The 24439-nt window shown below is 37.1% G+C and overlaps 1 protein-coding gene and 1 non-coding gene across 3 annotated transcripts in view; both read left to right on the top strand.

Moving 5' to 3' along the window:
- The window catches only part of MICU2 (mitochondrial calcium uptake 2), a 111545-nt gene that overhangs the window by 46287 nt on the left and 40819 nt on the right, over positions 1–24439 (top strand). For both annotated transcript variants that reach the window (XM_004054244.5, XM_063697187.1), the window contains exons 3-4: positions 18362–18393; positions 18677–18752. In XM_004054244.5, coding sequence (XP_004054292.1) covers positions 18362–18393; positions 18677–18752 — 108 coding nt within the window. The remainder of the gene's footprint in view (positions 1–18361; positions 18394–18676; positions 18753–24439) is intronic.
- On the top strand, positions 6639–6745 carry LOC115930510 (U6 spliceosomal RNA). Its single transcript, XR_004067141.1, has one exon. It is a non-coding gene; the product is annotated as a U6 spliceosomal RNA (small nuclear RNA).

Raw genomic sequence — 24439 nt, 5'->3', positions numbered from 1 at the left:
TTTATAACAAAATATTATGAAATATGCAAAGAAACAGGAATATATGACCCTACTGGACAAAAGCGGGTAACAGAAACTGCTTGTGATTGCAACCAGATATCAGATATACCAGAAAAAGACTTTAGAATAGCCATTGTAAATATATTCAAAGAACTAAAATAAACCATGATTAAAGATTATAATGTTTCCACTTTTATTATTCATTGGAATGCAGTTAAACTATCAGAAGGCATTTAGCTAAATCAAGAATTCAGTAATTTTGCAGGCCAAATAATACATCCTTTATGCATATGATGTACTTCATCTTCATTTTTCATCATGGATAAGAAGGATAATAATCTTGGTTGCATTCCTACAGATCATTATGAACAGCAAAATAAGGAAAAACAGGGCCAACCCACTGACCCATGATCTCCATGAATAAACAGAAAGATACAAAACAGTCTAAGATTTATTAGATCCTAAACTCATTTTTACTTGGTATGTATCTTTTAGGATTTTTTGCAAATAATACACTTTATTAATAGTAGTTAATGAGGCTTCTGTAAACCATCTCCCCATGCTCCTTTCAAGTAGATACTCATTCTTCCTGTTTCCATGGTAGGCTTGAGGGAAATCAGTGTCATCCTCAGTCCTCCATTGTGCACTCTAAAAACCATCAAATGTGCTGCTTTGAGACCTAGCTTATCTAGCCAGAATACCGTTTCCCTTCTTTACGTTCTTTTCTACTGAATTTCTTTAGCCTTATAGTTCTTTAGTTTTCATTTCCAGTGACCTTCATTCTTATTCACTTCCCACGTCCATTACCTGGAATTGCTCCAGTTTTAAAATCTCAAATTGCAGAATCCCATTCTCTGGCAACAAGTTACTGTTGTCCCCACCCTGCCTACTTTCTAATACCCAATGCACCTATTCTCAGATTTAATAAAAGCTTCTAGTCTCAACTATCCCATTATTCCCAAGCTCTCTGCTCCTCTTGGATATTTTTCCTCCCCTGTAGCTACAGGTTTGTCATTTTGTCACTGTTTAATAACTACTTGCAAATATCTTTCCCCTTTGTTGTTCTTGTCGGACTTAGCCTGCTGTCAACTTTGGGAGAAAATCATGTGATTGTGCAGATCGGAGCCACTAATTTTGATAGTCTTCACCTTCACCTAGAGTTTTCAAATCATTTTACACATGAATTAGCTTTCTCCTATTTCCTTCGTCAGCTCTTCTCAACTCTTGCTGCTTTTTTCAGACTTTTTATCACATCCTTTTTTCACATTTATAATATTATTTCACCTATTTTTAACTGAGCAAATTAAGGCCATAAGCTAGGGAGTTCTTCAGATCCCTCCCTTGCTGCCCGAGAACTTGCCTACATGCTTCCTGGCCTTTTAAACTGGAAGTAGTGCTCTTGCCCTGCTAAGGCTGATTCCTCCACCCCCTTCTCTAGTTCCATCACTTTTTCTCTCCACTGTCTCATTCTTTAAAACTTCCAAATAGTCTCATGTCTTCGCTCTCCTGAAAACTCCGTAGACATTAGAGATGTAAATTTAAGAATCTTCAGTATATACGTGCTGTTTAAGGCTAAAATACTTGATGAGATCTCAAAAATGAGTTTGGGTAGAAAAGATAAGTCAAAGGACTGAGTGGTGAGTTATTCCAACATTTGGAGGTGAAGAGATAAGGAAAACCCAGAGAAGGAGCAGCTAAAAGGTAGGAAGAAAACCAGGAAAGCAGAGTGTTGTGAAATTTAAGTAAAGAAAGCATTTCAAGGAAGGAGTAATCAACTATGAAAAATGCTGTTGAGAAATCAAGTCAGATGAGGACTAAGAATTGACCATTAGATTTGGCAATATGAGGGTTATAGGTGACCTTTATAAGAACAGTTTTGGTGCATTGGTGTAAACATGAAAGCCTGACTAGAGTGGGTTTAGGAAGAAATGGGGGGAAAAAAAAGACTCCAGAGTGGCTTGCCATAAAGAGAAAGAGAGAGATGAAGCAGTAGATGGAGGTGGAAATGTGATCAAGAGGATCTTTTAATATGTGTTGGTAGGTGAGACAGGAAAACTTGGCAGTGCAGGAAGAAGGAAAAATTTCTAAAACACAGTCCTTGTGAAGACAAGACGGAAAAGAGTTTGAGAGCACAGTGGAAGCTTGGATTAGGTAGGAGCACAGAGTTCCTTCATAATACCAGGAGAAAAGGCATGCACACCACATGACATCTAATGGAAGCTGGTCAAGTTGGTCATTACCTTTCTTTCTTTTTTTCTCAGTGAATTGGGAAGCCAGGTTATCAGCTGAGAGTGAAGAGGGGGGAAGGTATTGAGGTTTACAGAAATAGCCTTATAAAACAGTGAGAGAGTTGATGGATTGAGAAATACAATATGATTGCCAGTAACCTTATTAAAGTCCCCACTTGAAGTTATTAATTTTGAAGTTAAAATAAGTCTATTTATTTTCAAAGGGAATGCTTCCAGTTTTTGTCCATTCAGTATGATAATGGCTGTGGGTTTCTCATAGATAGCTATTATTATTTTGAGATACATCCCATCAACACCTAATTTATTGAGAGTTTTTAGCATGAAGCATTGTTGAATTTTGTCAAAGGCCTTTTCTGCATCTATTGAGATAATCATGTGGTTTTTGTCTTTGGTTCTGTTCATATGCCGTATTACGTTTATTGATTTTCGTATGTTGAACCAGCCTTGCATCCCAGGGATGAAGCCCACTTGATCATGGTGGATAAGCTTTTTGATGTGTTGCTGGATTCGGTTTGCCAGTATTTTATTGAGGATTTTTGCATCAATGTTCATCAAGGATATTGGTCTAAAATTCTCTTTTTTTGTTGTGTCTCTGCCAGGCTTTGGTATCAGGATGATGCTGGCCTCATAAAATGAGTTAGGGAGGATTCCCTCTTTTTCTATTGATTGGAATAGTTTCAGAAGGAATGGTATCAGCTCCTCCTTGTACCTCTGGTAGAATTCAGCTGTGAATCCATCTGGTCCTGGACTTTTTTTGGTTGGTAAGATATTAATTATTGCCTCAATTTCAGAGCCAGTTATTGGTCTATTCAGGGATTCAACTTCTTCCTGGTTTAGTCTTGGGAGAGTGTATATGTCGAGGAATTTATCCATTTCTTCTAGATTTTCTAGTTTATTTGCATAGAGGTGTTTATAGTATTCTCTGATGGTAGTTCGTATTTCTGGGGGGTCGGTGATGATATCCCCTTTATCATTTTTTATTGCATCTATTTGATTCTTCTCTCTTCTTCTTTATTAGTCTTGCTAGCGGTCTATCGATTTTTTGATCTTTTCAAAAAGCCAGCTCCTGGATTCATTGATTTTTTTGAAGGGTTTTTTCTGTCTCTATTTCCTTCAGTTCTGCTCTGATCTCTTGCCTTCTGCTAGCTTTTGAATGTGTTTGCTCTTGCTTCTCTAGTTCTTTTAATTGTGATGTTAGGGTGTCAATTTTAGATCTTTCCTGCTTTCTCTTGTGGGCATTTAGTGCTATAAATTTCCCTCTACACACTGCTTTGAATGTGTCCCAGAGATTCTGGTATGTTGTATCTTTGTTCTCGTTGGTTTCAAAGAACATCTTTATTTCTGCCTTCATTTCGTTATGTACCCAGTAGTCATTCAGGAGCAGGTTGTTCAGTTTCCATGTAGTTGAGCAGTTTTGAGTGAGTTTCTTAATCCTGAGTTCTAGTTTGATTGCACTGTGATCTGAGAGACAGTTTGTTATAATTTCTGTTCTTTTACATTTGCTGAGGAGTTGCTTTACTACCAACTGTGTGGTCAATTTTGGAATAGATGTGGTGTGGTGCTGAAAAGAATGTATATTCTGTTGATTTGGGGTGGAGAGTTCTGTAGATGTCTGTTAAGTCCACTTGCTGCAGAGCTGAGTTCAATTCCTGGATATCCTTATTAACTTTCTGTCTCGTTGATCTGTCTAATGTTGACAGTGGGGTGTTAAAGTCTCCCATTATTATTGTGTGGGAGTCTAAGTCTCTCTGTAGGTCACTAAGGACTTGCTTTATGAATCTGGGTGCTCCTGTATTAGGTGCATATATATTTAGGATAGTTAGCTCTTCTTGTTGAATTGATCCCTTTACCATTATGTAATGGCCTTCTTTGTCTCTTTTGATCTTTGTTGGTTTAAAGTCTGTTTTTCAGAGACTAGGATTGCAACCCCTGCCTTTTTTTTGTTTTCCATTTGCTTGGTAGATCTTCCTCCATCCCTTTATTTTGAGCCTATGTGTGTCTCTGCATGTGAGACGGGTTTCCTGAATACAGCACACTGATGTGTCTTGACTCTATCCAATTTGTCAGTCTGTGCCTTTTAATTGGAGCATTTAGCCCATTTACATTTAAGGTTAGTATTGTTATGTGTGAATTTGATCCTGTCATTATGATGTGAGCTGGTTATTTTGCTCGTTAGTTGATGCAGTTTTTTCCTAGCCTTGATGGTCTTTACAATTTGGCATGTTTTTGCAGTGGCTGGTACCGGTTGTTCCTTTCCATGTTTAGTGCTTCCTTCAGGAGCTCTTTTAGGGCAGGCCTGGTGGGGATGCCCTCTCTCACCACTCCTATTCAACATAGTGTTTCAAGTTCTGGCCAGGGCAGTCAGGCAGGAGAAGGAAATAAAGGGCATTCAGTTAGGAAAAGAGGAAGTCAAATTGTCCCTGTTTGCAGATGACATGATTGTATATCTGGAAAACCCCATCGTCTCAGCCCAAAATCTCCTTAAGCTAATAAGCAACTTCAGCAAAGTCTCAGGATACAAAATCAATGTGCAAAAATCGCAAGCATTCTTATACACCATTAACAGACAGAGAGCCAAATCATGAGTTAACTCCCATTCACAATTGCTTCAAAGAGAATAAAATACCTAGGAATCCAACTTACAAGGGATGTGAAGGACCTCTTCAAGGAGAACTACAAACCACTGCTCAATGAAATAAAAGAGGATGCAAACAAATGGAAGAACATTCCATGCTCATGGGTAGGAAGAATCAATATCATGAAAATGGCCATACTGCCCCAGGTAATTTATAGATTCAGCGCCATCCCCATCAAGCTACCAATGACTTTCTTCACAGAATTGGAAAAAACTACTTTAAAGTTCATATGGAACCAAAAAAGAGCCCGCATTGCCAAGTCAATCCTAAGCCAAAAGAACAAAGCTGGAGGCATCACGCTACCTGACTTCAAACTATACTACAAGGCTACAGTAACCAAAACAGCATGGTAACTCGTACCAAAACAGAGATATAGATCAATGGAACAGAACAGAGCCTTCAGAAATAATGCCGCATATCTACAACTATGTGATCTTTGACAAACCTGACAAAAACAAGAAATGGGGAAAAGATTCCCTATTTAATAAATGGTGCTGGGAAAACTGGCTAGCCATATGTAGAAAGCTGAAACTGGATCCCTTCCTTACACCTCATACAAAAATTAATTCAAGATGGATTAAAGATTTACATGTTAGACCTAAAACCATAAAAACCCTAGAAGAAAACCTAGGCAATACCATTCAGGACATAGGCATGGGCAAGGACTTCATGTCTAAAACACCAAAAGCAATGACAACAAAAGCCAAAATTGACAAATGGGATCTAATTAAACTAACGAGCTTCTGCACAGCAAAAGAAACTACCATCAGAGTGAACAGGCAACCTACAAAATGGGAGAAAATTTTTGCAACCTACTCTCTGACAAAGGGCTAATATCCAGAATCTATAATGAACTCAAACAAATTTACAAGAAAAAAACCCCATCAAAAAGTGGGTGAAGGATATGAACAGACACTTCTCAAAAGAAGACATTTATGCAGCCAAAAAACACATGAAAAAATGCTCACCATCACTGGCCATCAGAGAAATGCAAATCAAAACCACAATGAGATACCATCTCACACCAGTTAGAATGGCAATCATTAAAAAGTCAGGAAACAACAGGTGCTGGCAAGGATGTGGAGAAATAGGAACACTTTTACACTGTTGTTGGGACTGTAAACTAGTTCAACCATTGTAGAAGTCAGTGTGGCGATTCCTCAGGGATCTAGAACTAGATATACCATTTGACCCAGCCATCCCATTACTGGGTATATACCCAAAGGATTATAAATCATGCTGCTATAAAGACACATGCACAGGTATGTTTATTGCGGCACTATTCACAATAGCAAAGACTTGGAACCAAGCCAAATGTCCAACAAAGACTGGATTAAGAAAATGTGGCACATATACACCATGGAATACTATGCAGCCATAAAAAATGATGAGTTCATGTCCTTTGTAGGGACATGGATGAAGCTGGAAACCATCATTCTCAGCAAACTATCGCAAGGACAAAAAACCAAACACCGCATGTTCTCACTCATAGGTGGGAATTGAACAGTGAGAACACGTGGACACAGGAAGGGGAACATCACACACCAGGGCCTGCTGTGGGGTGGGGGGAGGGGGGAGGGATAGCATTAGGAGATATACCTAATGCTAAATGACGAGTTAATGGGTGCAGTGCACCAGCATGGCACCTGTATACATATGTAACAAACCTGCACATTGTGCGCATGTACCCTAAAACTTAAAGTATAATAATAATTAAAAAATAAAAATAAAATAATTTTAAAAAGAAGTCAATGTGCTTGCTTTGGCAGCACGTATACTAAAATTGGAAAAATACAGAGAAGATTAGCATGGCCCCTATGCAAGGATGACACGTAAATTCGTGAAGCATTCCATTTATTTTTTTAAATGTATAAAAAATATATAAGTCTGTTTAGCATGATTGTGGTTCTTTTTCTCCACTGCGTTCAGCTGCAAAAGTGCTGGTATGGAATAGGCAGAGAGTTGGATCTAGGCAGTGTTGGAATTAGCCAAGAGCATATGACAAAGTGAAAGAGAAGCAAGGGAGTCAGTGTGTACACAAGGGAACAGGTCTGGTGGTTGACCATGGAAGCTGAGCCAGGTGGCATGTTAGGACATGAGCAGGTGAGAAATAGTGAAAAGGTCGTAGATTCAAAAGATTGTAGGGCCCAGTGAGATCAAAGGATAGTTGGAGTCCACACACATAAGTGAATAACAAAAGAATGGGCATTATTGTATAGTTGATAGTACAGGTCCTGGAATAGGACAGAAATTGAGTTTGAATACTGGCTCCACCACTTAGTAGTATTGTGTCTGTGGGCAAAGTTATAAAAGCTATTAGTCTAGGTTTCCTCATCAGTAAAATGGGAGTGCTAATAGTACCTACGTCAAAGCGTTGTTGTAAAGATTCAATAATACAAGTAAAGAGCAGAGTACCTGGCACATAGGAGGCTCTGAAACTGTCACTCTTACTAAGGAAAATGCAAAAATATTGGCAGTTATTATAATTGAATTCTTCAACTATGGGTGATTTTAGATTTTTAAATATTTTCTATATCTAGCTTTTAAACGTTTTATAATGAGCGTTATTCCCATAATTGGTAGACCGCTGCAAAAGTTTTTGTTTGTTTATTTTGCTTTGTTTTGTTTAAGAGATAGCGTCTTGCTCTGTGGTCCAAGCTGGGGCGCAGTGGTGCGATCATAGCTCCCTGCAGCCTCAACCTCCTGGGTTCCAGCAATCCCCCTATCTCAGTCTCCGAAGTAGCTGGGACTACAGGCACATGCCGCTGTACTCAGCTAATTTTTTAATTTTTTGTAGAGAGAGAGGTTTTGCTTGGTTGCCCAGGCTGGTCTTAAACTCCTGGCTTCAAGTGATCCTCCCGTCTTGGCCTCCCAAAGCACTGGATTATAGGTGTGAGCCACCATACCTGGCAGTAAGTATTTTTAAGTGTAACTCAGCATAAGTTGAAACTGCAAACCAAAAGTTAATAAATTTATGTAGCTTTGGAAAACCAAAATGTCTGGAATGAGATGATAGAGTGGATTTTGCCTTAAGTCTTTATTAAGTTAAAGCAAGCAGATATTTGTGGCTCTTGTGTGTGCAGCTAGACCTTACAATCATTGTTGGTAGTAATATTTAAGGGAAAACTAAAACAGTGCTAGCCCTACCCTTTAAAAGTATCTATTCTACCACCTGTTAGACCATGATTTTAGCTTAAGTTCCCTGAAGGTTTTTTCCATACATCCACGAGCCTGAGGTCACAGCTTAAACCTCTGTTAACTTCTTAATAATTAGCCAAGTGTAAGCAAAAATGGGTCACAGAACAGATGCCACTATTAAAGTCCCACTTGAGGTTATTAATTATTATAAAGTAAGTCTATTCAGCATACTTGTGGTTATATTTCTCCACCATGTTCAGTTGCACAGTTGCTGAACTGGGAAGAGAGAAATAAGGCCTTTAGAAAGACACCACAGGAATTTTGCCCTATGCTGGTTTTGACTGTTCCTTATACCAATATATGGTATGCCCTTATTTAAACTTACAACATGAGATTTTTTTGCAAATAAATATGTAAATAATAAACAAATGAACAGCCAACCCAGACAGCCAAATTCAGATTAACCAGTTGATTACTCTGAAAGGGTTGTAATTAGGGTGACCACAGAATTTATTATGGTGCACGTGCCAGAGTTGCTCATGTGACCCCATATCTTTGCGAATTTATCTTGGACTTTGAAATTCCACAAATGAATCTTAAATTTGAAAATGAATTGCAGTTGAACTGTGTAGTTCTTGTCTTTGCCACCATATACTGTAGCTTAATCTGATTTGGGGCTCATCTTCCTGCTCTGTAAAACTGAGTATCAATTATCTAATGTGATAATAGAATTTCACAAACTTGCCTGACAGTAAATTTGCTTGGGGCCCTTGTTTAAAAACTCTCAAGCTTGTCAGCTGGGCACGCTGGCTCATGCCTGTAATCCCAGCACGTTGGGAGGCCAAGGCGGGCGGATCACGAGGTCAGGAGATCAAGACCATCCTGGCTAACACGGTGAAACCCCGTCTCTACTAAAAATGCAAAAAAAAAAATGAGCCGGGTGTGGTGGCGGGCGCCTGTAGTCCCAGCTACTTGGGAGGCTGAGGCAGGAGAATGGTGTAACCCGGGAGGCAGAGCTTGCGGTGAACCAAGATTGTGCCACTGCACTCCAGCCTGGGTGACAGAAGGAGACTCCGTCCCAAAAAACAAAACAAACAAACAAAAAAACTCTCAAACTTGTCTTCTCTCCTCCCCCACCCTGGGAAGTTTTTATTCAGAAGGTCTGAGATACGGCGATAGAATCCTTGTATAACCCTCCCACCTTCTATCTACCTCCCTCTCTTAGATTCCTGTATGCTTAGCAAGCACCCTCCGGGTGATTGTTTTGATCAAACAAGTTTGAGAAATATTTATAACCTATGTGAAGGTGTCTTGGGATGCCAGGTGTCAATTGTGGTAAAGGGTGGCTTATTGGAGTCAAACAGGACCTGGAGACAGTCCTCTTTCCACAGCTTCACTAGCCCCGTTGTAACCTTGGGTAAACTACCTGACCTGGCCTGTTTCCAGATCTATAAAATAATAGTGTCTACCATATAGTGTTGTTGGGATGATTAAATTAGAGAATGTGAGAAGACCTGTAGCTGCTATAGGTTAAAATTAATATTCTCAATTAAAGGTCTAAAATTTTAAAAGATTAAAGCCTTCTATCCACAAAATCTGTGTTAAGATCTTAACCACACTCATCAGGTAAACATTAGCAGCTACATATTTTAGATTAAGAAATAACACTTTTTTGTAATAAAACCTATGTTCATGTTAGAAACTAAGACATTACAAAGTATAGAGCAGAAAATAAAGTCAACCAGATTGTCACCACCATTCAGAAACAACCAACATTAACACATTTCTTTTTACAAAGTTTGAGACCATGCATTATGTGCTGTTTTTATACCCTAACTTTTTCTGTATAATGGATCATGAGTTATTTTCCTTGTCAACAAATATTTTTTCTAAAATACTGTTTTTGTGACTGCACAATACTATTTTATTAATATGCCATAATTTATTTAATTGGTTCCCTAGTGGTAGAACATTTGTCTATAATTTTTTCACTGTTATAAATAATGCTATAGTGAATATACTTTTTCTTGTATCTTTGACTCTTCTTCCTTGATGATCTTATCCACATCAGTGATTGACTTGTTCCCTGAACACTGATTTTCATACCTGTATCTCCAGATCAGACCTCTCACCTGACCACGAGACCCATAATATTCCTTGTTTCTTGAACATCTCTAAGAAGTACCAGAGGCATCTCAGGTAAACAACTCTATATGCACTGCAGATGCTCTGCCCCCACCCCCACCCCCAAGTACACATGGACACCTGTGCCTACCCCATCCACAGTTCCTCTGTTAACCGCATCAGGGTCTGTCTTACTTGACATCATATTCCCAACCTAGCACAGTGCCTGGCACAGATGTTAGTCAGATAGATTCATAAATACATCAATCAGTACAGACTCTTACATAATGAAATAATGAGTTATAATCCATACATTTCTTTACATTTTTATTTGATTTACCCTATGTTAACAGGTACTGTGTTAGGCCTTGGGGAATATAATGGTGAATAAAACATACTAGTATTACATTAATAGAATTCATGATATAGTGTAAGAGTTTCAGTAATAGACTAAAGTCTGATAACATTTCAGCAGAGAGATCTGTGAGGGCTGGAATAATCAGAGATTTCACAGAGGATATGTGAAGAATGGATAGAATTTCCCTAGATAAAGCAGGAAAAGGGAGAATATGCCATATGAGGAGATAAATCATTAAGATGCTGTAGCATTTGCATTTTCAAAATTGAAAAGACTGTTTCTGGTCCCACATGCTCATCCAGAACCTTATCACTCCCCATCAAAAGTGGAGCCTTTGTCCCTCCCCTTGAACCTTTGTGGCTGCCTCAACTCATAGAGCATGTGCAGTAGAGACTTCTGAGACTAGGCAATAAAAGGCAGTAAGTACATAAAGCCAGTTGCTAATATTCTTAATGATGAAAGATTGAATGCTTTGCCCCTAAGATCAGGAACTAGGCAAGGCTGTCCATTTTCACTGCTTGTCTTCAACATTGTACTGGATGGAAGGTCTAGCCAATGCAAAAAGGGAAGAAAAAGAAATGAGACTTACACATTTAAAAGAGAAATAAAGCTGTCTTTGTTTATGTACAGGATGATGACCTATGTAGAACATGCCAAAGAATCAATATTAAAGCTATTAGAACTAATAGTAAGTTTATCAGGGTCACAGGATTGAGCAGCACTATATAAAAATCAGTTGTATTTTTTTAAATTAGCAATCTCAGATGTATCATGCTGAGTTTCTGCAAGCCTCTAGCTATCCTTAACACCTTCCCCTACACACTCTATCAAATTACCCAACCACCTAGCTACAGAGAAAATGGAAATCATTAGATAGGAGCCACCTCAGCCTCCTCTGCTAAAACTACTAGCCTTGGCACTTAGCTTCTCCTGCCTTCTCATCACAATAGAGGAGACTGGCAGGACCTGCCATCTGGTCCTAGAACATTGCAACACATACCCATCTCAGAACTTACACATAGCATGTGTGTAATACTTTTAACCTCACTTTTCTAAGCTAATTCATACACTTAAGATCTTAGCTTAAGCAGCTCATATTTGGAGAAGCTTTCCCTTACCTCTCCCTCCCCCACGTTATATAATCTCTTAGCTGCTGTATTTCCCCTTTAGATCATGTTTAAACTAATTAAATAATTTGTTGTGTATAATGCTCTTATTATTTCACAATGCTTGAGGTTGCAAAAAAAAAAAAAAAAAAGTCTTTTTATCGCTTCCAAAACAAATGTATTTGAAGACCATACTTTGGAAATTGGCAAGGAAGCCAGTTTTAGGTATTTTAGGGAATAACCATTTGTTTCCCTTTAGAAAAAATACAACCAGAGACTATCTTTGCATCCACTATTTAAATATTCCAGCAAACATAAACAAGCCATATACTTTGTTGAAGGAAAATAGCACCACTGAATTTGTCCTCTTTTTTTCTTCAGTTACCACTTAAAATGTTTTATTTACTGATTTTTTTTTAACTGACCCATACTAATTGTACATACTTATGGGGTACATAGTCATGTTGCAATACATGTAGTATGTAGTGATCATATCAGGGTAATTAGTATGTGCATCTCAAACATTTATCATTTCTTTGTGTTGAGAACATTCAGTTTCCTCCTTCTAGATCTTTGAAACTAGGTAATGTATTATTGCTAATTGTAGTTATCTTACAGTGGTATATAGAACACTAGAACTTTGCCCTCCATTCTTGCAATAATTTTGTATCCTTTAACAAATCTCTTCCTATACCTCTCTTACTCCCACCCTTCCCAGCCTCTAGTATACTCTGTCCTACTTTCTACTTCTATGATATCAACTCTTTTTTTTTTTTAGATGGAGTTTTCGCTCTTGCTGTAGTGCAGTGGTGTGGTCTCGGCTCACAGCAGTCTCTGCCTTCGAGGCTCAAGTGATTCTCCTGCCTCAGCCTCCAGAGTAGCTGGGATTACAGGCGCCCGCCACCACACCCATCAATTTTTGTATTTTTTAGTAGAGATTGAGTTTCACCATGTTGGTCAGGCTGGTCTCGAACTCCTAACCTCAGGTGATCTGTCCGCCTCAGCCTCCCAAAGTGCTGGGATTACAGGCGTGAGCCACTGCACCCGGCTGAGATAAACTTTTTTTAGCTTCCACATATCAGTGAGAATATTGGGTGTTTAACTTTTGGTTCTTGGCTTGATTTCACTTAGCATAATGTCCTCCAGTTCCATCCATGTTGCTGTTAATGACTGGATTTCATTTTTTTAATGGCTGAATAGTATTCCATTGTATGCATATACCACATTTTCATTATCTGTTCTTCATCTGTTGTTGGACACTTAGGTTGATTCCATGTCTTGGCTGTTGTGAATAGTGCTGCAGTAAACATGCTGGGGAGATGCAGATGCCTCTTTGATATATTGATTGTTTTTTCCTTTGGATGAATGCCCTGTAGTGGGGTTGCTGGATCATATGGTAATTCTATTTTTAGTTTTGTGAGGAACTTCATACTGTTGTCCATAGTAGTATATGTTCTAGTTTACATTCTCACCAACAGTGTATAAGAGTTCCTTTCCTGGCCGGTGCAGTGGCTCACAAGTGTAATCCTAGCACTTTGGTAGGCTGAGGTGGGAGGATTGCTTGAGTTCAGGAATTTGAAACCAGCCTGGACAACATAGCAAGACCTCATCTCTACTAAAAATCAAAAAATTAGCCAGACCTGGTGGTGCATATCCATAGTCCCAGCTAGTTGGGAGGTTGAGCAAGAGGATTACTTGAGCCCAGGAAGTTGAGGACTCAGTGAGCTATGACCATGCCACTGCACTCTAGCCTGGGCAACAGAGCAAGACCCTGTCTCAAAAAACAATTCCTTTTCTCTGCATCCTTGCAAGAGTTTATTTTTTGTCTTTTTGCTAATAGCCATCCTAACTGGGATGAGACGATACCTCATTATAGTTTTGATTTGCATTTCCCTGATGATCGGTGTTGAGTTGTTTTTTTTTTTTTTTTCATGTGTTTATTGGTCATTTTGTATGTGTTCTTTTTTGAAGTGTCTATTCAGGCTCTTTGCCCATTTTTAATTGAATTTTTATTTTTTGCTGTTGATATTTTCTCCCATTCTATAGGTTGTCTTTTTACCCTTGTTTGTTTCCTTTGCTGAACAGAAGCGTTTTACATCATCTCACTAATTTATTTTTTAAGTTTGGTATCATCTCACTAATTTATTTTTTGCTTTTGTTGTCTGTGCTTTTGAGGTCTTATTCATAAAATCATTTCCCAAACCAATGTCCTGAAGTATTTCACCTGTTTTCTTAAAGTGGTTTTGTAGTTTGAGGTCTTACATTTAGGTCTTTGATCCATTTTGAGTTGATTTTTATATAACGTGAGGGGGTTAGATCTGGTTTCATTCTTCTGCATGTGGACATCTAGTTTTCCCAGCACCATTTATTGAAGAGAGTGTTCTCTCCTCAAATTAGGTTCTTGGTACTTCTAACTAAAATCAATTGGCTGTAGATACATGGATGTATTTCTAGGTTCTCTGTTCTGTTGGTCTGTGTTTCTGTTTTTATGCCATACCATGCTGTTTTTTGGTTACTACAGCTTTGTAGTATATTTGGAAGTGTGGTAGTTTGATGCCTCGAGCTTTGTTCCTTTTGCTGAGGATTGTTGTGGCTATTTAGGGTCTTTTGTGGTTCCATAGAAGTTTTAGGATTTTTTTTTCTACTTGCATGAAGAGTGTCATTGTTATTTTGATAAGGATTACATTGGATCTATAGATCACTTTGGATAGTGTGGTCCTTTTAACAATATTAATTCTTCTGATCCACGAGCCGGGGATGTTTTTCCGTTCGTCTGTATCCTCCTTAGTTTCTTTCGTCAGTGTTTTGTAGTTATTTTTGTGAAGGTTTTCACCTCCTCCGTTAAATTTATTCCCATTTGTTTTGTGTGTATGTGTTTTTGTACCTATTGCAAATGGATTGCCTTCTTGATTTCTTAGTTCATTGCTTGCATATAGAAAATGCTACTGATTTTTCTATGTTGATTTTATATCTGCAACTTTACTGAATTCATTTATTCTAAGAGTTTTTTGGTAGTCTTTAGGTTTTTCTATGTATAAGATCATGTTGTCTGCAAATAGGAACAGTTTGACTTCTTCCTTTCCAATTTGGATGCCCTTTATTTTTCTTTCTCTTGCCTAATTGCTCTGACTAGGACTTCCAGTTCTATGTTGAATAAAAGGAGTGAGCATCCTTGTCTCATTTCAGTTCTTAGAAGAAAAGCTGAGAGCTTGTAGTATGATGTTAGCTGTAGCACTTACCACTTTTATTAGTGATATGAGGAAGGTTAGTTTTGCTAATGCATCATTTTCTGCCTTGGTTTCCATAATAGCTGTGACTGAATAAAAGCATGTATTAGAGTATAATCAGCTCTGTCTTAGGCCGATTCTAATATTGATGCCAAGTTGTCACATATATTTATGAAAAAGTTATGAAATAAAGGAAATGTGTCTATTGTCTTATTTTTATGTATTAGACTAGTAACCTCTACAAAATGAAATTAAGTTATGTAGTGCTGGTATTGTTTTTGTAATTATGATTATCAAATAAATTTATTTTGGCCAGGGGCAGATTTATTTGATCTATAAGAATACTTAATGTGTATCAGTGCAGCTTTACTATTTTAAGTATTAAAAGGCCCACTTACCTATAACAGGATATGCTGTATCTGGATTTTACTTCATAAATCCCCTGTAAATAGTGAAAACCACATGGTGGAATCTCTAATATAGGTGGAATCCTTTTAAAACATTTTACTTCCTGAACCAAAATTCTGTCCTAGTGCTTCAAGATCTATGCCGCCTCCTGCAAAAACGAAAACCCCTAATGTGTTTTTCTTGTTTTCATATTCATACAATGAAACATTACAACCTCAACTCTAGATCTATCTTTTTTCCTGTTTTTTGCCCCATTCTGTTATTTTCATACATAAGTGTGTGAATACATATCAAATAGCTGTGAAAATAATGAGACTGAATTTTTTATTTGTGTGAATGTGGAAATAGCCAAAGAAAGAGAGACAGGAGTGTCCCCCTACCCCACATTGAAAAAAACAAACTCAAACCAAAACAGAAGGAAAAATTAGATTATTTGCCAGATGGGTTTTATCCTTAAATAGAAAAATATTGTCCAGAAATACTTAGGTGTATTTAATATGCTCTTGCCTTGTTACTGCTGTAGGGAGAAAAAAGGTCATGGCTCCTGCTGTGCAGGTCAGACCGTGGACCTCTTATTTTGCTTCTCAGCCATGAACAAGTAGTATAGAGTAAGCAACCTGGGTGAGACAACTGTCTACCAAGAAAACCCTGCCAGAGTGTTCTGGATTAGAAACACCACAACCTCTCATAATACTCAGGGAGAGGTGCATTAACTGAAGAGAAAGAGGAAGCAGGAGAGAACAGGTGTTCATCCCTAGTATCTTTGCCTTGTCTTTTTTTTTTTAATCTAAAAATGAATTTTATGTAAGAGACTAGCTTCTAAACTTTTAATCAGAAAGTTAATTTCTTCATTATTTTCTAATTATTTATTCCATTTGAATTAAAAAAATTTAAAAAGATGTTTTTACAACTTAAACTGCATTAAGTATCTGGTTTTCTCCTTTTTGATGATCAAATTTTTATATACATATCAAATAGAACTTGTAATCTACATTAAATAATGAAAAGCAGAAAAACTGCCTCTATAATCGTACCATGCATAATTATTCAGTTTTGTTAAGTGTTGAAAGTAGGCCGCAGGCTCTTTTTACTACTATCATGGAATTCAAAGAGTCTAACACCTGTTTTTGAAAAATCTGTATGAGATATGAAAATAAATCCTTCAAGGCCCGTATTGTTACCTAATTCCTCTTGCCAATTTGTTTTACATGTAAAGTGGGGATATAATAATTTATCCAAAAGACAGGGACCTGGATAAGAAGACATTGTGAAATCTTTTTCTGATTTGTTTATTCAGTTACTCATTCAACAAATATTTAATGTTTAGCACTGACCTACATAAAAGTAAGACAGGTATGAAATCTGCCTCCATGGATTTTATAATTTACTTTTTACCTGTAATTCTGGTGTTATATTATTCAATCAATTCATGACTTTATTGTGGTATTTCATTCACCTGGTATTGAATTTTATTGGCTTAGCTGTTTGGCAGCCAGACTTCTAGCTAGAGGGAAGCAAACATTACCTTCTTTACTCACTCAGTTTCAAGTAGAAGGATTTTTTTTTTTAACAGATTTTTGAAAGACCAAAAAGGAATCTAGCCTTCAAACAGATAACACCCCTTAGAAATAATCTGATTTCTAAGAAACTCTTAGACACCATCCATTTTGCTACCTTAAATTCTTGATCCTCTTCTGCCTTCAAAATGTCAATCATTGCTTTCTAGAATACTTTAAGTTGGATGTAAGGATTAATCTGCCTTTTAAAAACAGATAAGACTAATTTTAATTGTCTAAAAATAAAAGGGTACATGGTAATGACTATTTGTGGCATAACTTTAGGACAAGCATAGAAATAATGATCAGTTTCTTTTTTAAGTTAATTGACTATGTAAAGATAAGTAAATACATGTATTACACAGTTTTTTGGAGTTCATTATCAGCATTATATGACTACGTATTATATACACATTCACTCACTTAGATTTGTACAATAAATGGTAATTTTTATCTATTTGATTATCTGATACTATAACAACACCTAACAGTAGAATCTGGGGCTCCTTGTCTTTGGCTGGCACATAATAGTTTCTCCAGTGAATAAAAATTATCCCAAAATAACAACACCTAAGCTTACAAACATAGTCATAGATGTTTCTAAAAAGTATGTAGTCATATTCACAAGTAATGTTTTGACTAATAATGTAAAAATAAAATCCTGACAGTTTACTAATACCAAATAATAGAATTTGCCCTTGTAGATTTATCGTCCAAATTAAACAACCCAAACTACAGAAAAGCCACATCTAAAAGCACTCTTTTTTAATGTGCCACCTGAATTTCCACAGACTGCATAATTGTGCTGAAGGAACTTCATAGACAAGATAATTTTGAGAGCAATAAGTAAAGTTAGTGCTGTATATTGCTTATGTAAGAAACAAAATAAAACATTTTTCAGTTTTGTTCTGGATGTTTAAAATGATTTGAGGCTATCATCAGAATAAGTCCTAAAAAAAAGAAACAATGTAATAGCTTTAGAATTATGGTGGATATTAGGAAAATGATGTAGGCAGTAAAGAGGGTGGCTGAAAACCTGAAAGAATTTTAAATCTCTGTTATCCAGTAGGAAATTATTAAAAGTAACTACTTTAGAATGGATGGTTATGTTGGCTAGACTTTTACATTTGACTGGAGAGTTATAAGCCTAAGAGGACTTTCCAGAGTTCAAAAAAAGGAAGCTTTATAAATCGTGAGTGTTTTTTTTAAATCAATGAAAGTAAAAAGAGAGTGATTTTAATAATTATGTGAAGAAATTATGTTTGACAAGAATTAATAATATGATTCAGACAACTAGGATAAATCATAGATGGTTATATACAATTTCATATGTATGAAATAGGGTGAGTGAAATTGAAAATGATAGTGTCTTTGTGTTTAGTCTTAGAATTCTCTGACTCATGATTATGGCTTAAGGATATTAGCTAAAATTACAAGCCTTTGCTTTTTAAATAAATATTTAGTTGTTTGTTTTGTCTTTTAAATAATTTTCTTTCTTAGTGCAAGTTGAGTTTTACCAAAGAATATGGATACTAAATAATGTTTCTTATTTGTTGTAGGTAAAACTTCAGTCAAGAAGCTGACAAAAAAGGTAAGCAACATGTTGCGGGGGCGGGGCAGGGTTTGTGTTTGGTAAGATAGAAAATGAACTTTTGGCCGGGCACGGTGGCTCACGCCTGTAATCCCAGCACTTTGGGAGGCCAAGGTGGGCGGATCACGAGGTCAGGAGATCACCATCCTGGCTAACACAGTGAAACCCTGTCTCTACTAAAAATACAAAAAGAAATTAGCCGGCTATGGAGGTGGGCGTCTGTAGTCCCAGCTACAAAGAAAATGAACTTTTAGAAGTTTAATTTTAATATGTGTATTCAAAGGACATCGAGGATACACTGTCAGGGATCCAAACAGCTGGCTGTGGATCAACTTTTTTCAGAGACCTTGGCGATAAAGGTAATTTTGATTTGTTGTTAAATTTCTAGTTATGTGTTTTATTTAACTGAAGTATTATTAAGGAATTAAGGTATGAGATTTGTACCATGTTATTTAATAGGTGTTTTTAAAACATAAAGTAAGTAGGAGGTAACTTTTTCAAAGTCTTTGAGCAATTACAGATAAATTATTAAAACATCAATGTTAATTAAAGCCTGGAGAGGGTATGAGGCAGAGTATCTAAAATAAAAGATGAGAAGCCTTCAAGGGCATCCAGAGGAGCCACCACCACTTAGGGGAGTGGACGGAAAGAGGTCATGGCAGAGTAATCAGAGAGGTAGAGGAATGCCAGGAGAGTGTTATCACAGAAGCCAAGCAGAGAAAGTGTTAAAGAAAAAGGGAACTTATCAAATGTCAAAACCAAGTAAATGTAGGGAGTTGAGTGAGCTAAGGACTGAGAAGTATCCACTATATTTAGCAGCTGGAAGTGTTTGACATTTTAACAAGTACAGTGGTGCCTTGTTATCTATGGGGTATTGGTTCTAGGACCCCCCTTGGATACCAAAATCCAAGAACGCTCAAGATCCTGATATAAAATGGCATCATATTTGCGTATAACCTACAAACATCCTCCCATTTAGTTCAAATCATCTCTAGATTACTTATAATACCTAATACAATGTAAATGCTATGTATATAGTTGTTATATTCTGTAACTCTATTTCTTTTTATTTGTATTGGTGTGGGTTGTTTGGGGGTTTTTTTTGTTTTTTTTTTTTTTTTTTGAGACAGGGTCTTGCTCTGTTGCTGGGTTGGAGTGCAGTGGCGCAGTCATAGCTCCCGGCAGCGTCAAACTGTGGGACTCAAGCAGTCCTCCTGCTGCAGCCTGCTGGGACTACAGGTGTGCACCACCATACATGGCTAATTTTTTTTAATTTTAGTATAGACGGGAGTCTCACTACATTGCTCAGGCTGGCCTCAAACTCCTGGGCTCAAGCAGTCCTCCTGACTTGGCCATTGAAAGTAATGGGATTACAGGCATGAGCCACCACACCAGACCTTTTTTTTTTTTAATATTTTTGATACATGGTTGGTTGAATGCATGGATGCGGAGGGCCGACTGTACAGGTCAGTGGTAGGATGAGATCTAAAGCCAAGTTGCAGAACACTGAGAAGTGAGGGCGGATATGAGAAAAGTAAACGCAGACCTCTTGAGAGACATGGTCATGAACAGAGGAGTTAGAGGGTAGTAGCTAAGGGTAGAGAAAAAAGGCCAAGAGAATATTGGTTTATTTTAGGTGGTGAGCATGTTTCTTGTTGATGAGAAGGAGAGGTGGACAAGACAAAGGAAGTATGAATAGGACAAAATCCTGGAAAATAGGAAAGAAGGGATTGTCTTCAGAACAGGATTGGAAGGATCAGCATTCCACAGGGAGGATGTCTTTCCCACTGTATCAGGAGAAAAGGGTGAACAAATGAGCATTTTATGCAGATATTTACAAATTACTGGCAAGCAAATGAGGGAGGTGTTTTGGAGTAGCCTTGATTTTCTTTATAAAATAGGATTTAGGGTGAGGTGCGGTGGCTCACGCCTGTAATCCCAGCACTTTGGGAGGCCAGTGAGGCCAAGGCAGCCCGATCACCTGAGATACAGAGTTTGAGACCAGCCTGGCCAACATGGTGAAACCCTGTCTCTACTAAAAACACAAAAAATTAGCCAGGCATGGTGGCGGGTGCCTGTAATCCCAGCTACTCAGAAGGCTGAGGCAGTAGAATCGCTTGAACCTGGGAGGCAGAGGTTGCAGTGAGCCGAGATCATGCCATTACACTCCAGCCTGGGCAACAAGAGTGAAACTCTGTCTCAAAAAAAAAAAAAGAAAGAAAGAAAATGTTGGATATAGTAGGTCTGAGCTTTATGGAGAAAGAAGGTTTGAAGTAGCTTCTGGGATATGGAAAAAGAACTGATGAGAGAAACAGACTTCTGGGAATCCTTCAAGGACTAGAAGAACATAGATTATGAAAGAATGAGTCATTGATCAGTGTAGTTGTAGAATAGAATAGTTGGACAGTTAGGATTTGCTAGGCAGAAGAATGGAGGAAGTCACGGCCTAGGGAGTTAACAATGTTAGGAGCAAGAGAGGTTTTAACTAATGAGCCATGGAGTTTAAGCAGAGACAATAGAGAATAAAGTAAAATAGGAAGAAAAATTTAAAAAGAAGGTAGGAAAGTCAAGAGGGAAAAAAATCCCCTTTTCATGATAAACTCCAGGAATAGAAAAAAGCCTAGAGAGAAAGCTGCCAGTGAGGTTGAAAACAGATGTAGTGGATGTCCAAGAGCAGAAAACAACCATGGTCATAGAGTAGGTGTCTGAATTTACAGTTTCTAAGCTGAAGCACTTGCAGGTGATTTCAGGGTTCAGGGAGTGACCGTAGAAATAGACAGCTAAAATAGAAGTTGGCATAGTTAATTTAGTGAACCTTATCAAGGATCTGAGAGATGGACCACTCTATTTTATAAGTGTAGAAAAAGTGTTCACCTGAGATTGGTGATAAATTAATTATTGTTTCCTGTTGTCTAAAGAAGGAATTGGAGAATTAAGAAACAAATGTAATTTCTAAATCAGTGGTTTATAACCTTTCATTGAATGCAGCAGAGCTTTTACAGTTACCTCAAGAGATTTACAACATTCTCAAATCAACATTAGTTTTATGGCTGAGTGCATTAGCTCACGCCTGTAATCCCAGCACTTTGGGAGGCTGAAGCAAGAGGATAGCTTGAGCCCAGGAGTTCAAGACCAGTCTGGGCAGTATAGCAAGTCTCTATCTCTACAAATAATGTAAAAGAAAAATTAGCCAGGCGTGGTGATGCACACCTGTAGTCCCAGCTACTTGGGAGGGTGAGGTGAGAGGATCGCTTGAGCTCGAGAGGTTGAGGTTGCAATTGCAGTGAGCTGTGTGTGGTCACCTGGGCAACAGAGCAAGACCGTGTCTCAAAAAAAAAAAATTTAGTTTTAAATTGAGAATAAGTTTATCATATAACACTCCATGGAGAAGAAAAATATGACAAAGGTATAATAACTCCATAAAATCAATATTAATCATTTATTGTCTATTGATAAATATCTATTTCTGTACATTCTGTATCAATATTTAGTGGACTTTCATTATATTCTGCGAGTATTAGTTCCTTATACTAAACTGTCTACTTATCTTTATACCCACTTCACCCCACCCTTTACCAATTCCTTCCAGTCATAGCACCAGAACATCCCTATAGACTTTGAGGTTAACAAGCTCCTAAATTTTTTATAGTGGGAATTTACTGGAATGTAGTATATGGTTAGTGAACAAAAGTGCATGTTTTGAAGTTGACAGACTTAAATTCAAATTTTTCCTAGTTTTATGACCCGGGGAAATTACTTAATCTCTTTCATCCTCACTTTCATCACCTTTTAAAATAAGACAGTAATGCCTTCCTTATGGGATTGTTGAAAGAATTTAATAAAATAAGATGTTTTAAACATTTATAGTATCTGGTATGTAGCCTTAAAAAATATTAAGAACGTGGGTTTTAAGCCTGGTTTAGATTCCTAGCTCTATTAGCTGTGTAACCTTGGGCAAGTTGGTTTTAGTTTTCTTGCTGTGTGTCTGGTACATTTTAAGTTTATAATTGGTAATATTGCTATATGTTTTTTTGTAAGATTTAATATTAACTGAGCCTTAGCCTCTTATTAATGAGTTTGTAAATAAATGGTATTTTTAAAATCATAGTTAATAAATATTTTGTAAGGTTTTACTTTAGGAAATTACTAATTTGGCATTTTAAAGTAGATTTTAAGCAAGATGTTTAAATTTCAAGTACCAATATTTAGATCAGAGCTATGGCTTTGAGGTACCTTTCCATGATATAGACTTTTCTGGAAGCATTTTGAGACTCTTAAGAAAGATATTACCAGTTGTGAAAACTCAGATAATCTCTGTGGATATAAACTGAGTTATCTTATGATTATTTGATGTTTTTTCCTGAAGTAAGGAAGGCTGGGGAGGGTTCTATAATAATTTTGATCTAAAGGCAGAATATGAGAGCCAGAGTAGATTAATTCAGCTTTTGTGTAAAACTCTACATAAATATAATGTGATTTTAGAAATTCTATTAAAAAGTGTTTTCAAGAAAAATGAGTAAAATAAAAACTGAAGAGAGAAAATTTAAATCATCTTAAGGAAAAAAAATTGAGAGATAGGAGATTAATCTTTAAAAACTGAAAAGAGAACCCCATTTTGAAACCTTAGAAGCATACCGTGCTTCTGAAAAGAAGTACCTGTACAGCTTCATCGCTGCATTCACAGTCCAGACTCCTGGTAGTGCCTCAAGTGCTCCTATGACCTTTATATGGAATACCATACTCCTGCTCCCTGCTAAACAGCTTCCACTTCTCAGCTACCCTACTCTATGAAGTCATCTGTGAAACCAATAAACAGTCTTATGCTTTCTCATTTTTTGTATTTTGTTATACTGTACTCTCTGATTTCTAATCTTTCTTAATTAAGCCATAATCTCAAAGTGGAAAAATATGTGTGGTTATTTTTATATCCCCAGTTGCTTGGTATGTTGCCTAAAAACATTCTCTGACACATAATAGATGCTCATCTAAAATTAACTACATGCTAATTACAAATTATCCTGATCTATTTCAGTGAATCCCTTGAGTATTTTTGCTATGCACTTTTAGCCTTTCTGTGTATTGAAAGTATGAAGACCACGTGTTTTTTTAAATATTTCCCAGTTAAAACTTTCAATAATTTATGTTGGTCTTCTTCCCAATTAGTATTAATTGGGGCCAGGCATAGTGGCTGATGCCTGTAACCCCAGCACTTTGGGAGGCCAAGGCAGGAGGATCACTTGAGCCCAGGAGTTCAAGACCAACCTAGGCAACATAGGGAGACCCCGTCTCCACAAAAAATAAAAAAATTAGCTGCACATGGTGGCTCACGCCTGTAATACCCTCTATTTGGGAGGCTGAGGTGGGAGAGAATCACTTGATCCTAAGAAGCTGGCTTCAGTGAGCCATGATTGTACTGCTGTACTCCAGCCTGGGCAATAGAGTGAGACCTTGTCTCAAAAAAAAAGGAAAGGAAAAGGAAATATTTAAAAATTTAAAAAGGATTACTTGGTATTATTTTGTCAGCAAAATTAGATCCATTTTGTAGTAATGCTTTCATACATTTTAGAAATAATGCATCAACTCTTTTTTTTTTTTAGACAGAGTCTCACGCCCAGACTAGAGCGCAGTGGCGTGATCTTGGCTCACTGCAACCTCCACCTCCCAGGTTCAAGTGATTTTCGTGCCTCAGCCTCCTCTTTATCAAATATCTGAATAAAAACATGAAATTATCCTCTAATTTTTATCTGTTCTTTATCAAAATATTTGACTTTGATGTGAATTATTTCTAAGATATACTAGAAGAAAGTTCTGCCTCCTAATGAGCAATGTTTTATCAGCTTAATAGCTAATGACCTGCAACTGTAGTAGGATATTTTTTCTTTTCCCTAGCTATTTTTTTAAATTAGGGCTATTCGATGTATTACCATATTTAATGCGGTATACAGTTATTTCAAAGTGTATTAGTCACAAAATGCAGTCACTTAATTGAAGAAGAAAAATCTGATTCTGGCAGTATTAAACACAAATAGAATTTTTAAAAATTGCA

This window comes from Gorilla gorilla, chromosome 14 (assembly GCF_029281585.2).
Source record: "Gorilla gorilla gorilla isolate KB3781 chromosome 14, NHGRI_mGorGor1-v2.1_pri, whole genome shotgun sequence".
Taxonomy (NCBI): Eukaryota; Metazoa; Chordata; class Mammalia; order Primates; family Hominidae; genus Gorilla; species Gorilla gorilla.
The sequence above is the reverse complement of the archived record's forward strand: the minus strand, read 5'-3'. Positions and strand labels throughout refer to the sequence as shown.